General features: G+C 42.6%; 1 protein-coding gene across 1 annotated transcript; it reads left to right on the top strand.

The window, feature by feature from the left end:
- Positions 1-2,905: 2,905 nt before the first annotated feature.
- On the top strand, positions 2,906-7,803 carry LOC146036977 (olfactory receptor 1f45-like). Its single transcript, XM_083160802.1, has 3 exons — positions 2,906-3,023; positions 6,646-7,609; positions 7,767-7,803. The coding sequence occupies exons 1-3, from the start codon at positions 2,906-2,908 to the stop codon at positions 7,801-7,803; spliced, it is 1,119 nt and encodes a 372-aa protein (XP_083016928.1).
- Positions 7,804-17,362: the final 9,559 nt, after the last annotated feature.

The following is a 17,362-nucleotide window of genomic DNA, read 5'->3' as shown; positions in this document are numbered from 1 at the left end:
CTAAAAAGAAAAATCCTGAAATTCCTATAAATAAGGAAAATGAAGGCAAAATATTTAACCTAACTGGAAGAGATCTAACACCTACAGAGATCAATATTTTGAAAAAAGGCCTTAAATTCTCTCCATCAGTAAAACCCAACTCATTTGACTTATTTATAGATATTCAGAAATATATCAGAAAGTTGACTATAAAACGTTTTTTTCATAATAAAGAATCAGGAGATAATCCAGAATTTGACCCCACATTAACTGTGTTTAAAAATCCTTCCACGTTTTATCCCACCCACTTTAGAGGCAGCTTTCTCGACTGCTTTAATAAAGTTGTTTGTGAGGAGGTCGATAAAATTATAAAGAAAGGGGCTGGTTTTAAAAGTAAATTAAACCTTAATAAAACGGACTTTGAAACCCTGAAAAAAATGAAGGACGATAAGTCCACAATTATAAAACCTGCCGATAAGGGGGGCGGGGTGGTCCTTATGAATCGTGATACGTACTTAAAAGAGATAGATGGACAATTAAAAAATGGAGACACATATAAAAAAATGAAATGTGATCCCACAGATAGAATAATGAAAGGTTTGTTGGAATTAACAACAAAAGCTATGAATAATCAAGTAATAAACAAAAATGAATTTGACTTCATAAATATAAAAGAACCCTCAATACCTTCCATCTACACTCTACCCAAAGTGCATAAGGATCCACTCCACCCCCCTGGCAGACCAATAATTGCAGGATGCAACAGCATCACCAGTAATTTATCTGCAGTAATCGACTCTTATCTACAGCCTATCGTGAAACTAACTAAGGCCTATATCAAAGATACAGGAGATGTGCTACGTAAATTGGAGAGCTACCAATGGAAAGAAAATGACTTTTTATGTAGTGCAGATGTTAGCACCTTGTATACAATTATAACTAAAGAAAAGGGGATAGAAGCAGTGTCCTTCTTTTTAAATAAGAGCACCTTAAATGAAAATGTCAAATCCTTTATTTTAGAGAGTATACTATTCATTTTAACCAACAATTATTTTTACCATGAGGGATGTTTTTATGTACAGTGCATCGGCACTGCTATGGGCACCAGGTTTGCCCCCAGCTACGCCAATCTCTTCATGGCGTACTGGGAGGAGTCAACCATCTGGCCCTCTGGTGGGCTGGTGGCAAACCTGGTGTCCTGGCATCGTTTTATTGACGATGTGCTATTTATATGGAGAGGGGATCTGGATGTTTTAAAAGTTTTTTGTGAAATGCTAAATGCCAATCAATTTGCCATTAGATTAACTTTGTCTACCAGTCAAGCATCAGTCACTTTTCTTGATTTAAATTTGTATATAGATGAAGGTAAACTAAAAACTAAAACTTACCGTAAGGAAACAGACTCGAATAGCTATATCGAGAGATCCAGCCAACATCATAAAAATTGGCTGGATTCTATTCCCTTCAGCCAATTCTCAAGAATAAAAAGGAATTGCACAGACATTACTGTTTGCAGTCAACAAATCAAAGAAGTGTCCGACAGATTATCTGCAAGAGGATATAGTGACATTACATTGGATAAAGCTAAAGAGAGGATTGAAAATATTGATAGGCAAAGCCTCCTATGCGAAAAAGAAAAATCCAATGTTGGTAGTAATAAGCATCAACTATCTTTTATCTCCCAATACACGGGGATGCATAAACAGATAGAACAAGTTTTTAGAAATAATTGGAAACTTTTGAGGCAAGATCCGATTTTAACAGAAATTATACCTCCACAACCATCCTTTATTTATCGTAGAGCACCTTCTCTAAAAAACCATCTTGTACGTAGTAATACAGAAGTTGAAATTAGACATAGTGAGCGCACAAACGGATTTCACCGCTGTGGCTCATGTCTAATGTGCAAGACGGTAAAAAGCAAAGAGAGAAAACTTACGCACTTTAATGTTAAAGGGAAGGACTACAAGATTTGTAACTTTATAACATGTCACTCTAAAAACATTATATACGTATTAGAATGTGCATGTGGGATGTTCTATGTGGGAAGAACATCTAGACAATTAAAAGTACGTATGGCGGAACATGTCTATAATATAAGGAAGGGGTTATTGACCCATACAGTACCAGCGCACTTTAAAACCCACCACGAGTCCAAAGAAATCAATATTATTAATTTCTGGGGTATCCAGCAGATTACACCCAAGTGGAAAACCAGAGATATTGAAAAAAGACTCGCGCAAAATGAAATGAGGTGGATTCACCGTTTGGGCACCCTTGTCCCAAAGGGGCTCAACGGTGACTTTGAGCTTAAGCACTTTCTTACGTGATCCTCTGTATTTTATTGGTTGTATACACTAAATGTCACTCGTTATACTCTTCCTTCTCTAAATCTCTGTTTTACACTGTGCGTGATGGGCATATGTGACCTGAGAAGCAGGGATACTATATCAACATCGATGCTCCCAGAGATACATATGCCCTATTTTAAATATCCCTGTAAACATTTTTGTGGTTCTTGTATACTCTTATAATATACATATTTTTAATATTTTAATATATATTATTAAATAAATAAAGTTCTTTTTATTAAGGATTTTATTATGTTTTTACCATTAAGTGTTTATATTATTCATCTATATGGGATTTATCCTCAATTAATAGTATCAAGATCCACAGATTTGTATTGTATTAGATGTAATATGTTCAGCATGCTTCTGATCCTACACATTTTCTACCTAGATGGCTCAGTGCACTATACCAAGCACTTTTGAATGAGTGAAACGCAAAAACCCGGAACTTCCGGGTATTTGGAACGCACCGCCATCTTGGCAAATGAACTGCGCATGCGCGAACAGCGGCAGGTGCCGCAGATGAACAGGAATTACATGGCGCATAAATATGCGCATATGGACGTCTCCTAGCTATGCCATTGAAAAAGGTGAATACCGAAACGCGTTTGGCGCTAACTAGGACCTGTGGACCCTCATCGCTGAACTACCTGGATGCTCCTGTCTGTTTCCTGAGCCTGACCCTTCCGGAGGGTCAGTGAATACCATTCTATTCAGAGACAGATCTGTGACTCCTGGTTCCAGCTTTGCGTTGGGGATTCCTTATATGCTTTTACTTTGTCTACCTATGTGAGTTTTATCTTAGATTAAAAGGTGCTTTTTATCAAATTGATCTGCACTATTGTTTTGTTCTTCTCCTGATTTCCCTATACTTCTGAAAGAAGAGTTGCTGTTTTGCCAGAGGGAGATTCTGAATGCTTTAAACATACAGCCTGCTTGTGAGTGTCCATCTGTATTTTAAACTCACTTAAAATCCGCATTTACAGTCTGCACTTAAATTGTGGTGTCTTTTCTTTTGGCCAAAATGCTTGCTTAAATGGCTGCATAAAAGCCAAGTTTTTCTATACAGATTATATATGTCGACCTGAAAATTGAGGAGACCACTTAAAGGGACAGTATCATTGTTCTTTTATTTATGTGTTTTTTTCACATGGTGATATTGGAGAGCGCTTTATTGATTGTATACTCACTTTTCCTATTCTATGCATTGTAAAGTGGTTTGGATGTCACTTTTTTGTATACTGTCTCAAGCTGCACCCCAATTCCTGTTGCGCACTTATTGCTATTTCTTCTTTTGAAAACCACTAATCATCTATGTAAGTGGTGAACATAAGCTATGCAATATAGGTTTTATAAATATAAACCTTTCTTTATTAAGGTATCAATGTGTTTTTGTTTTACACCTGGTTTAGAGGTGCCTTTGTATCAGAGTTGCCTACCCTCTCGGATTGGCCGGGAGGTTCCCGGAAATCGTGTCCCCCTCCCGGCCCCCCCATAAAGGTGGGCAATCCTCCCGGATTCTGCCTCACCCTCCCGTTCTTCCCAGCAGTTGCCCTGCCCCATAGTTGAATTACCGCGATTTGCAGCTATTCGCTGCGAGGGCGGGGCTAAATATGCAAATATCCCCATTTAGCCCCACCCCTCCGCGAGGCCCTGCAAATTGAGGGGATTTCCAGTGCTGGGGAGGGGCTTGATGACATCTACATTAGGCCCCCCTCCCCCACACGTGATGCTGACAGACTCCTCTCCGGCCTTCTACCGGAAAGGAGAATTTAAAAGTAGGCAAGTTCTGTAACGTTATAGATGTGGACAACAGTGCTCAAATTAATTGAGTGTTTATCTATGGAGCTAGCTAAGTATAGGGGTATGTCCAGGAGATACCCAAGGGGCATGCAATTACGACTGAGAGGAAAATGATGGAAAAATAAATGAACAAAAGACAGAAATCTGTTGTAAGGTAGAACTATGTGTGTTTCATTATAAAAAATGTATGGAGTCCTGGTTAGCCGCACAGGAATAGGCCAGCGGGGTATCACTCTAGTGTGGCCCCCAAACTGGGGATTTAGGGTGTCTTATTGGGACCCCTATGTAAGCATAGGTCCCTCACCTGGGACCTATGTCTACAGTAGGTGACCGCAGTGGTCTCAGATGGGGCGGGAATGGGGGATGGGGAATGGGAACGCTAAGCAGCATTAGGATATTGTAATTAAAAAGGGCTATTCAAAAAGGGGGGGAAAATATATAGATAAATATACACAGGTAGAGTGTAAATCAGGGAAAGAAAAATTTCACCGATGTCTCCAAAATGTCATTGAGTTCATCAAATAAAGAAGTGTCAGAAGATGTAATGAGAATGTCCCCAATACCACATGAAAAGAGCAGGGAGCGGCGTCCCGCTACCTCTGCTTACCCCTTCTGGATGTCGGTGAAGATGTTTTAATCCTTTTCGCGGTGCTCGCCGCGACAGGTGCTCATTGCTGCTGAGACGCACTGTCGGGCTCCACAGTCAGGGTTGCCGCGAGACTTCCGGGTTGCCGTTATCGCGAGACTTCGGCAGCCCAGAGTGATGCGGCTCAGACAGAGTGGGCTCAGATGGGAGGAGCCTTGATATTGTTGGGGGTGTGTAGTCCTGTAGATAGGTGATGGGGATGCAAGGGATGGGGTTAATACTGAATAAGTAAAACAAGACATTGGTTCCCCCAGCACACTGAGTGGTATTCGTAACCAATCTTGAACACTACATGATAATAGAATTCAGAGATATTGGTTACATATACCTGTGCAGGTGTATGATATGCCCCAAGCCACGTCAAGGCTTCTCTGTATATTGGGGATCCCTAGCACTATATCTAGGTGCAGGGTGTGGCACCCCAAAAACTATTATAAGCTAGAAAGCCCAGTGCGGCACGCCAGTGAGTGTTTATAGTGTTAATCTAATTCTATCTGCACCTGTTACATCTGCCCCACCTGCAGTGCACTAGAATAAGGCCCTAAGTGTATATGTTTGTATGTTTGTGATTTTACCTCTACTTTTCACTGTTGTCCTAACTTCCGTATCATAATACAGGGAAAATTAAATAATAAATAAAATTTATATTTTATTATATTCCCAATTACTAGTGCGTTCCCACAAAACAGTCCCTTTTCTCTCCCCTCTGTAAATATTCTACAGTAAGATCCACAAGGTATACATTAATTAAATATAATTACACTGTGTGTCTTGCTCATTAGTTAGTTGTTTAGGGAAAAGGCCCCCAAGGAGCTGCTGCCTGTACTCCTGACACAGCCAGTTCCAGGACTATTTATACGGCTTACGTTTGCCTGGAAATTCTCGGCATTATCTAATGTTCTGCTCACCGTGTTCTTCTGTTCCCTTCCCACCCAAACTAACCTCCGCTTACAGCTAATGACAGCCCTGTACCTTCCATCCTTTACCTTCTAATCTCAGCCACACTAACATGTCATTTACCCTTTACATTCTCCATCGGACACCTGGACTCATAACTACATTAAAGTATTTGAATAATTTGGAACAGTTCCCTTCTCTGCACATAATACAGGAACACAGGTAAGGAAGGTCGGACAGTGAAGGCATAGGTCTTAGTCAGGGTTGGATTGGCCAGCAGGAGCACAGGGGAAACCCCTGGTAGGGGTTATATTATACTGCACAGGACTATCGGGTACTCTCTACAGTACATTGCTGAATCTTGTACATTTCCATGCACTACTAGTATTTATAAAGGGGTTCAGACCATGCACTTTCTAATGGTGATCAAAGCCTCTTAAGAAGGCTGAACATACCATAGTATTACAGTTAGTAAATCCACCATTAACTTGGGGCTATGCATATAATGGTAAATTGTGATTAGTAATATGCTTAATTGAAAAAAAGATTATTTTTTTTAAATACAATCCCCTGAGATCTGCCCATAGATCTGGGTAGCAAACCTCCATTTATAGCATTATTCAGGTCCCAGACAGGTGGAGGGCAATTCCTTGCTACAGACATTGTGATCCTGTCACCCCCAAACTGTGGTGTATGGCACCCACTGAGCGCACAGCCCATGGCAGCAAAGAGCTCTTGGCCCCAGTAATAAGGCTTCGACCTTATCAATTACCAACCAGGACAGTGCCCTGTATGTACACAGACACCAAATCTCTGCTTTTTCTCCCATTACATTCCCTCATCACTTATTATCTTATTATAGTAGGTAGGGATACATAATTATTCAGATCGGCATCACACAATAATATGTGTTATTGATCAGTCTATATAACTTTTATATTAACATCTAAATATTTTCTGTTTTTCTAGTTCAGTTTGTGATGTTCGTTGCAAATTCCTCCTCTCTCCAGTTTGTGCTTTTAGGATTCTCCGATGTCCCCCTGTTGCGGATTTACCTGTTCTCGATTTTCTTTGTCATGTATCTGGTGACACTGACAGGAAACCTGATTATCCTCTCCTGCATTGCGTATGACCAGATGCTGCACTCACCCATGTACTTCTTCCTGAGCAACCTCTCCCTGGTTGATATCGGCTTCACCACCAGCACCATCCCAACTCTTCTCTCCACCTTGATGTCCACCACCAGGTCCCTCAGCTTCCAATCTTGCATGGCCCAGATGTTTTGCTTTATCTCTTTTGGCAACTTGGAGAACAACCTCCTGGCTGTCATGGCATATGACCGTTATGTGGCCATCTGCAGCCCGCTGACTTACACGGCAATGATGAGACACGGCCTGTGCATCTTGCTGGTGGTCATTTCCTGGGCAGCAGCTTGTTCCCACGCCTTACTGCATACGCTGATGGCGACCACTCTACGCTACACAGGAATAAAGAATGTGAACCACTTCTTCTGTGAAATCTCGGCGGTCTTGTCTATCTCTGACTCAGATACTACTTCAAACTTCTCTCTCATTCTTTCTGAGGGGGCGGTATCGGTGGGTGCCCCTTTCATATGTATTATCCTATCGTACATGTTCATCTTGGTGGCGCTCTTCCGGCTTAATTCTACCCAAGGAAGGCAGAAGACATTCTCAACTTGCTCCTCTCATCTCACCACAGTTTGCCTGTTCTACGGGACTATTATTTCCGTGTATTTCCGTCCATCTTCCAGTGGGGGTAGAACAGCGGGTATAGGAAACAGGGTGGCTACGATAGGGTACAACCTGCTAACTCCAATGATGAACCCTATTATATATGGGTTGAGAAATAAAGCAATTAAAAAAGTAATTAGAAAAGCTTTCCTGAAGACCTTCCGGGTTACTTTTAGTAGCAGGTAAGTTCCAGGACATTCCTCTAAATTGAGGTAATCTAGTCCATTCTGCTGCCATTGTGAGTTGTGTTGGGAATCTAGAAACCCCTTGAGCACAGGTTGGCTGGATGTATCTATATTGAGCACCAATGTTCCTCATATCCTTTGCTTTCTATGTTAGGACCAATAGTGATAATGTGAAAGAGAGAATGGTCTGACAAAAGGTAGATAACTACCAAAACTATTTGCTTATTCCAAAACAGACGAATTACGAACGGGTCACTCATAGGCTTTTATCTATTCAGTTTCAGTTTTTAAGCGTTTCATGTGCCATTTACAGATTCTACAGGTACAGGAATGAGCTGATAAGTGACAGAAGCTTGCGGTGCATCAGAAATTAGGTAACCAACTGCTTTTTATTCTGAAATAACATGTATCTTCTGTGGTCGCAGTCCTACGTCCGGGCTACTGGTCCTGTTATGAAAACACATAAAAACAGTGGGCGTTCAATATAGATTTATCTAGTCAACTTGTGCCCAAAATAGAATTCATTTTATTCCAGGTTAGTACAGCGTAATAAAATATGAGCCAATAAAAATCTTTAACTCAAAGGACGTTAAATTCAGAATGAAAATAGTTCTTTCTGGGCTGTATGGGACAGTGGGCGACAAGATGCATAAAAGGAACTCACCCCATATCACCAAACTCACAAGCAATTCCTCTGAAGAAAACGAGCAGTATTACATGTGGTGAAACGCGTCAGTTTTGTTTTTTTCCCTGCCCTTGTGATTAACATTATTCTAATAACTGCTGGTAGGAGCCAGGATTTGGGGACAGCTACCATCATCATCATCAGTCAACTTAACAAATAATCATCCTGTAGTTCGATACGCCTGGATTCGCAGGCAGCCATTACTGCAGTCTACACACAGACTAGAACTTCAGGTGCTATTGACTACTCTCTCCCTGGGTGTCCCGACTAAGCAGGATAGAGAGAAAGGCCTGTGCAATCCTGATCCCCTGGAATGCAGACAGATATGAAAGGAACAGCCAATTAAAATGGTAACCACCACAGTGAACAGAGGGTGTGGTATAATAGATCTACACATAATAGTGTAGGGTCAAAAGGTTGACTGTGAAAAGGTTGACAGGTACAAAACATGTACAAAACATACAACACCCTCCTAGGCAGTGGAGTATTTATAAAGGCCCGAGTTTCGTTTAATACTTACTCCTCCGAAGTCCAATGATGACAGCAGCGGAGACTACCAGAAAAAATTTCCAGGGATTTGCGCATTAGTGCTCAGATTTTATTGCGCTGCGCGGCTATGAGCAGGGAGGAGGGGTCCGGACAAAAGAGGCTCCACACGGGCCTCCTACTCTCTTAAAACTACCATGCGTCTAGGCTCCTGCCAAGTTTCCTTGCTTCTCTGGTCACAGGTTATTATCCCCAATTGCCGTCCACATGAATCGTAGCTGAAGTAAAAGTAGGAAACAAAATGGAGAAGAAAAACTCCAAAAACTTGCGTCCACCATTTGTGTCGACTATTATATTGACTTTCAGAGCCTGTTACAGGCCAGAAGAATTTAAGAAGTGTGGATTTGGCGCATTAACTAAAAGGGAAAATCTGTCTAATGTGTAACTTTTAATTTCTTCTAATTATTAGAATTTTATCATTGTTGTATATTCATGTCACAGAGCTAACTATAAATGTAGAAGTGTATATAGAAGAAAGGAAATATATATGATTAAAAAAAAACTCAGCTGTGTAGTATATTCAGGTCTTGTGTTACTAATATAGTATATTTGGGATATGAGAGCTGTTGAACTTATCTAACCTAGATTCCACTTCTATTACACTATGAATTGCTATTTCTTCAGAATGTCACGCAGTGGCGTAGCTACATTTTGGGCGCCCCCTCCGCCGTTAGGGGGGGGCGCCCCCCCGCCAAGCACCCCTACCCCGCCGCCCATGCAAACCCCCCTTCAACCCCCCACAGCCTTACCTATCGCGCTGGTCCTGGCGGCTTCGTTATTCTGCTGAGGACCACCAGAAAATGGCTGCCCCCTTACAGCAGACAGTTTCAGAGAACTGTGTGCTATATGGGGGCGGCCATTTTGTGGTGGTCCTCAGCAGAAGAACGGAGCCGCCGGGACCAGCGAGATAGGTAAGTCTGGGGGTTTAACTATAGCATCGCAGCCCCCGGCCCCCCCACATGCACAGCGCGCCCCCCCCCCCCGCGGTGGCGGGGGCTGCGGTGCTATAGTTTCGCCGCTGATGTCACGGCTTCTTAGCAGAAGGATTCTGAATTTACAAACACAAAAAGCAGCAATTTGCACCTTGGTCGAAATGGTTATATGGTCGAAATGGTCAAAAGGTCAACATGCTTCAGGCTCGGTGACTCGCTGCGCTCTCCATCCACACCCTACTTGACCTATTCACCAATTATTATTTTTTTTACATCAACACGTTTAATAGAGAAGCAGAGAGATCTGCGCAGGTTATTCTAAGCATACTGCTGAGGGACATCTATGTGTAAATGCATTTTAGTTCACAGGTGCCTAAAATCCTGACACAGGTGTTAAAAGTATAGAAAGAGATTACACCGAGAAGAGTTGCACGGATCTGACTGAGGCTGTATTTAGCTGGCGGTAAACTTGGCAGAAAAATATCAATGAGTTCACCTTCAGAATATAAGATTTCTGAGAACTCGGCAGCCAGGTAAACTTCTCGAGTTCTCAGGCCGTTCGTAATCATCCCTAACAGCCTCTCTGCCTTGATGGCTGAGCTTAGTAAATTTTCCCCTGTAAATCTAATTCCACACTGCAATTTACACATTTCTTAAGTCCCATACACAATAAATGATGTTCCACCCCCACCCCCACTAAATGCAATTCACAAATTTCTTAAGCCCTCAGACATTAAATGACATAGTTGACAATATCGGGCCACGGGTCTCGATATTGAGCACACGTGCTGAACATGCAGATTGACCCGCATGTTCAGAAGACAGCGAGGCTCGTTAACTATATTGAGTGTACACACTCAGCAAAATCCCTTGCCATTCTGCTTTCACCAACCCACCCAACTCAGTTATGTCTTTTGCCATTCTCCCTTCTCTAACCCCTCCACCTCAGCTTCATTCCTCACCATTCTGCCTTCTCCAAACCATCAACTCAGCTGTGTCCCTCACCATTCTGCCTTCTCCAACCCATCAACTCAGCTGTGTCCCTCACCATTCTGCCTTCTTCAAACCATCAACTCAGCTGTGTCCCTCACCATCCTGCCTTCTCCAAACCATCAACTCAGCTGTGTCCCTCACCATTCTGCCTTCTCCAAACCATCAACTCAGCTGTGTCCCTCACCATTCTGCCTTCTCCAAACCATCAACTCAGCTGTGTCCCTCACCATTCTGCCTTCTCCAAACCATCAACTCAGCTGTGTCCCTCACCATTCTTTCTTCTCCAACCCATCAAATCTCAGCTTTGCCTTTCACATTCAATCCATTAGGGACTAAGGGCCTGAATCAGAATGGATCGCTAATCCAGGAATTTGCAATCTGGCCAATTATCAAATGAATGTCGATCTGCAAGGGCCGCAAAAGCAGCAAAATTCCAGATAGCATAGTAGTAGCAGTTTGATTGACAGGAAGCCAGCATTTCTGGGCGGAAACCTGTCATTTTGTGTTTGAAATAATGCAGACATTCCCAGGTGTTTTGGGGGAGGGTCTCTGACATCAGCGCTGACCACTTCCAGCCCCTCTCAGTTGAAGATTAAAGGGAGCCTCATACTTACTCACATTTGCTCAGATGGAAATTGTCCTTTGATGTTCCGGGACCTGTAACTGGATCTGGGAATATATTGCTATTTGCAATGTATTTGTTAGTTTGTACCGGGCATTTTTTTATTCTAAAGCAGAGGTGGGCAATAAGCGTTGATGAACTACACATCCCAGCTGTTGATGAACTACACATCCCAGCATGCCTTGCATCAGTTTCAGCATGGCCAAATAGCAAAACTAAGGCAAGTCATGCTGTGGGATGTGTAGTTCCTCAACAGCTGGAGAGCCGCTTATTGCTCACCCCTGTTCTAAACTATACTAAAGAATTTGGATATAAACTCTTACAACTCCTGAGGGATGCAGAACAGGATGGGGGTCATCTCCAGGGAAGAGCTCCGCTTTCTTTATTGCGAAAACCCCCTCACACCCAATTACTATCACCTGCCAAAGATCCACAAAACACTCAATTCACCCCCTGGGTGACCTATAATTTCCGGCATTCACTCACTTTCTTCTAATTTATACTTTTATGTTGACACTTACTTGCAGCCTCGTGTGTCTACCTTCAGGTCACATGTCAAAGACACCATTCATTTGTTAAAAGTAAAATACATCAAGTGGAAGGATTCATCCTCATTCCTGACGCTTGATGTCACAAGTTTATACTCTAATATCCCACATGAACAGGGTATACAGGCAATCTCAAAAAGATTGTCCTCTGATGGTGACGTGGGGCCAAATATCAACAATTTATCACTGATTCTATCACTTATATTCTATGGCACAATTATAATTTGTTTGAAAATACCCACTACTTACAGGTGATGGGTATGGCCATGGGGACCAGATTCACGCCTAATTATGCCAATCAATATACAGTATAGGCGAAGTAAAACAGCAGCTCATTTTGGACAGTGACTATGGTGCAAATCTAGTCATCCATGGCCGAAACATAGATGATTTATTTATCATTTGGGATGGGGACCACCATTTAGCGCAATGATTCATTAATAACCTTAATTCTAACACTTTTAATTTGCACTTAACCCATTCCCTACACACTAACTATAAATGGAAACTCACTTTTGGAACCAAAAACAAGAAGGATACATTTGAACAAAAAGCGAGATGCCCAAGTTACATATATTCCAAGATACAACAGCCATTCCACGCTAATCAAGAAAATTGTTACAAAAAAATTACAATATTCTCAAGCAGGACAACTTACTAATGGATGTTATTGCCTCTAGACCTCTTTCAGTTTTTAAAAAGAATAAGACCCTCAAAAACCAATTAGCACCAAGCATGCTAAGAAAGTTTTAATTGTGCACTAAGCCTTCTACACTATCATGGCTTGGACCCAAACCCAACAGATTTTTCCGATGTGGGGCCCACAGATGCCTTACATGTAATAATATTAAAACTAGATCAGAAAGTAACCTAATAGATGGGGAGGGAAAAAATAGTACACCCCACTAATTTTATGAATTGCAATACAGAATACATGATCTATGTCTTAAGTTGTCAGTGCCACTTAAAGTATGTAGACCGAACAACGCAAAAGATCAAGACCCGGATTCTAGAGCACCGCCGAAATATCACCAAACATTTGGTCATCCACAGTGTATCTAGACATTTTCACAAAACACATGCTGGGGATCCAACAGGTGTTAGCCTGATAGGCCTTGAGCACATTACCAGGACCCCCAGGAGTGGGGACCGTTTCAACAGACTGTGTAAACAGGAGGTGTACATGATGTTCAGACTATGTACCATCTATCCGGATGGGCTAAATGAAGCAGTTGAATTGAATGCCATCATCGGATAAGTATGGACATCCACTACACCTCCTGTACCCTACATCAACATACACTAACATTTTATTTTTCTGTTTTACCCCCCAATTGGCAATTTCCCACCGTCTCTCCACCACCCCTTCCAAGACTTAGTTTCCTCACCCCTCCCAAAATCCCCACATTCATTTATTTTTTTTAAGTATACACTGTACATCACAAATAGAAATCTACAGTACACAATATCTGTAAGCTATTATATAACAAAGAAAATGTAATAGATACAATGGGATTAGTGTTTAGATTTATTATTATTTTTGCAATAAATAAGCTACCGTGTGTAGGCACCTAATTCCCTAAGCTTTAGGTTGCACATGAAAAATGAAACTTGTATAAACTATATACAGACATTCCTCACTTTACGACCTACCTGTTTACCGACCACATGGACTTACGACCCGGGCCTTCGTTTAACGTCCGTGCTGTGACTCCTTGGACTTACGTCCCTGCCTGCTCTGATTTACGACCAGCCCGCCTACCCTCTCGCAGTTACGACCTGCCCTGCCTGTTTAGCGACCCGCGTCTCAGAAGTCTTAAGGGGTTTTATATATGCTCGTTTAACAACCAATTCACTTAAACGACCTGTTCGTAGGAACGGAACCTGGTCGTTAAGTGAGGAATGTCTGTACATATCTTTGTTTGTGTGTCTAAATGTTACCTACAGTATTTGCGTATTTTGCAGGACACTTAAAATTAAGTATATATACTGTATGTATATATATATATATATATATATATATATATATATATATATATATATATATATATATATATATATGGGCTTTCCGCAGTCCACTATTTCTCAGATTAGCTAGCCATGCTGAATTGGGCCCTTAGCGTCTTGGCCAAATATGATGAGTTTCTAACAGTAACCCAGTGTCAATAAAGAATTTGAGATTGTGACAGCCTGGCTAGTATTTCTGTCCATGTAAACTGATAAGTGAACGTGTGGCACCAACCTCATGTAATCTAGAGCCCGAGCGCTTGTCTTGCTCAATGAAGGCATGGTTTGGGTCCAGTCATTCCCTTATAAGGCCACCTCGGTGATTTCTTGCAAAGATCTTTCCATACCATAGCATTTTGTTGTCACTAAACCGGTATCGGATGACTCAGGGACCGTCAAGATTCCACCAGTCGTTTCTCCAAAATTGGAATCCCAACTGTCAGGAGCATAACAGTAGGAATCCCGACTTACATGGGCTAATTTCCCTTGTGGGGGTCCACGACCCTCATAGAGGGAGAATACAATAGGTGGCAAGCGCAGCTCACCACCAAGCCAGCAGTGTGTTGAGCACATTGAGCTTGCAAGGGGCTTGAAAACACTTACCACCTGTCGGGCTCCTGACAGTCAGAATTCTCATTTCAGAGAATCAGTATCCCCACTGTCGGTGAGTTATCCCATACCCCACTAAATCGCCTCCACTGAACCCCCGCTCTCCTGTAAGCAACTTTTAACCCTATTTGCCTGCATGCAGTAAATGTCCCAGGATCGGAATTAGCGGGATCCCGGGAATTATGACAAAACATGCCAGAATTTTAGTCACAGCATTGGGGTCTCCAATCCTGGGATTTGGGATAAAAATGCATATTGGACATATTTATGCCGGGCAGTGCTGAGCGCATCAGCGCTTGGGCTCAGGTGCTGCACGGTAACAAGGTTGTGCAGCTGTGCAATGGGATGTTAGAGGTCATGCTGTGCAGCAACGCACCTGCCTACCTGCTTAGGGACTGCTTCACAGCAGTTCCCGGCAAAACATAGTGTCCGAAGGCCAGGGCCGGTGCTAGGGGGTTCGGCGCCCTCCTGCAAACTATAAATTTGCGCCCACCCAAGCTTTACAAAAGGGACAGCACAAACCAAAAGAAAAATTTGTGATCTCTCAAGGAAGGGGAATGGCCTCACAATAGTACTCCCACTCCAAATTACACCACATAGTAGCACAATATTATTCACCTTACACAGCTGTAACTAGCCATTTTGGTGCCATGAGTTAAAAAAACAGGGATAGTTTGTGCCGTAGGAGCGCGCAAAAATGTAGGAGCGTAGCTTTATGGGGAATGGGCATCGTCACATAAAAGTATTAATTACACTGTAATCCCCATAACACATTATGCTTCACACCTCAATGCCCATTACACATTATACCACACACAGTAATGCAAATTATACATTATGTCACACATCATGATGCCCCTTACACAAGATGCAGCACACCATAATGCCCATTACACATTATGCCAAACACCGTAATTCTCCTTACAAAATATGCCATGCACCATAATGCCCATATGATATTGACACACATTATGCTACACATAATGCTCCGAATACTCCTGGATATACCCACATTTGAAGGGCTGCTTATTCAGAATGCCCACACCAGTTGCCAAAAGTAGTTGCTCTGCTCATACGTAGTGCTCACACCAGTTGCCAACATTAGTAGCACTGTAAGTCAGTAAGTAGAATCTATATAGCGCACTTTCTCCAACAGGACTCAAGGCGCTACTGTGTAACCATATGCCCACACCAGTTGCCGACATTAGTAGCACTGTGTAACCATATACCCACACCAGTTGCCAACAGCAGTAGCACTGCCTATACATGTGCCCCCACCAGTTGCCGACATCACTAGCTCTGTCTACACACATGCTCACACCAGTTGCCGACATTAGTAGCGCTGACTATACACGTGCCCACACCAGTTGCTGACATTAGTAGCGCTAACTATATACGTGCCTACACCAGTTGCTGACATTAGTAGCGCTAACTATATACGTGCCTACACCAGTTGCCGATATTAGTAGCGCTGACTATACACGTGCCCACAGCAGTTGCCGACATTAGTAGCGCTAACTATATACGTGCCCACAGCAGTTGCCGACTGTCAATACCTAATTTCTCCCAGCATATAATTTCCATAAATCATAATTATAATCATGCCCACTAAATTAATATAGTCTGAGATAAATATTATTCATATCTCATAAGTAAGGAAAAGATCGAATATTAATTTACATATTTTTAGATATAACATAATGTCATGTTTGGACTCAAAATGTGCGAAATTATAATAACTGTCAGATGACAGTTATTAGAATTCCATATCATATTGCACTCACATGTTATTACAAATCATAAGTTCACATAAGATTTAAAATACAGTAACAGAGGGGCGTGTCTGTAGGCTAATGAAAGGAGGTGAATGAATGGTTCTCTGGAAAGCAGCTAAGCCAGTCACAAGATACTGTAAACATAAGCTAAGTGATACCAGGGGAAGACAATAGGATCAACTCCTCCCCCGAGAGTTCTCTTGAAAGCCAGAGAAAATCAAATAGGTTAGTGTGTGATTTTAGCAGGAGACGGAAGGAGTTATGGGACTGGACTCGCCAGGACATGAGTGAGGGATAAGTATCAAATGTTTATATTACTGTGTATCAGGCATGGCTCGGAATATTGATAATGGATAGAGCTTATTCATGAGAGTATGATTCAGGTATAGAGTGTTGAAGGTCTGAGAAGGTCAAATGATTGGAAGGTATGTGAAACGTGACTGTAAGAGATAAAGTAATGATTGGAATCTGATATATATATATGGGTATGTGTAGATGTTATGAATGTGAGTAAGGATATGCTTAAATTGGTAGATATAGCCGTGTACGTTTACATGTGGATAGAGGCCCTTATTCTGGTTGGTGCGGTCAGAGCCGCACACGGGGCTCCGACCGCACAAACCAAGGGCCGCCCACCCGACGGATCGCCACGGCCGTCCGTACACGGACGGCTGGCGATCCGCACAAAAATGGTGGAGGCTACGCCTCCACCATGGTGGGAGCTGCCCCCTGCCTTCGATGGTCGACGACCATCGAAGGCAGGCCCGCACGCCGCGGCAGCTCCCGCAAGCTCAGACCACACGGACAATCGTCCGTGTGGGAGCTTGAAAGGGGGCTGAAAGCTGACATCCGGCGACGTCAGCTTTCCGCCCCCATGTCATGGTAATGAGGGCGTCATGCCCTCATTACCATGCATACGCCCCGCGTTTGCATGGGAACGCCCATGAAACGCGGGGCGTACACATAGGGTAATGAGGGGCTGAAGCCCCTCACGCCCCTATACGCCCCCTTTGCGGCGGACGAAATCCGTCTG

This window comes from Crinia signifera, chromosome 9 (assembly GCF_055691185.1).
Source record: "Crinia signifera chromosome 9, ASM5569118v1, whole genome shotgun sequence".
In the NCBI taxonomy this organism is placed as follows: Eukaryota; Metazoa; Chordata; class Amphibia; order Anura; family Myobatrachidae; genus Crinia; species Crinia signifera.
This window is presented reverse-complemented; position numbering and strand designations above follow the sequence as displayed.

What these genes read in the sequence shown, in the direction of transcription:
- LOC146036977 (XM_083160802.1), top strand. Translation starts at nt 2,906, where the DNA reads ATGCCATTGAAAAAGGTGAATACCGAAACGCGTTTGGCGCTAACTAGG. An exon ending in GAGCCTGACCCTTCCGGAGG is followed by an intron (nt 3,024 to 6,645) that starts GTCAGTGAATAC and finishes CTGTTTTTCTAG; the next exon opens with TTCAGTTTGTGATGTTCGTT. An exon ending in CGGGTTACTTTTAGTAGCAG is followed by an intron (nt 7,610 to 7,766) that starts GTAAGTTCCAGG and finishes TTTCTATGTTAG; the next exon opens with GACCAATAGTGATAATGTGA.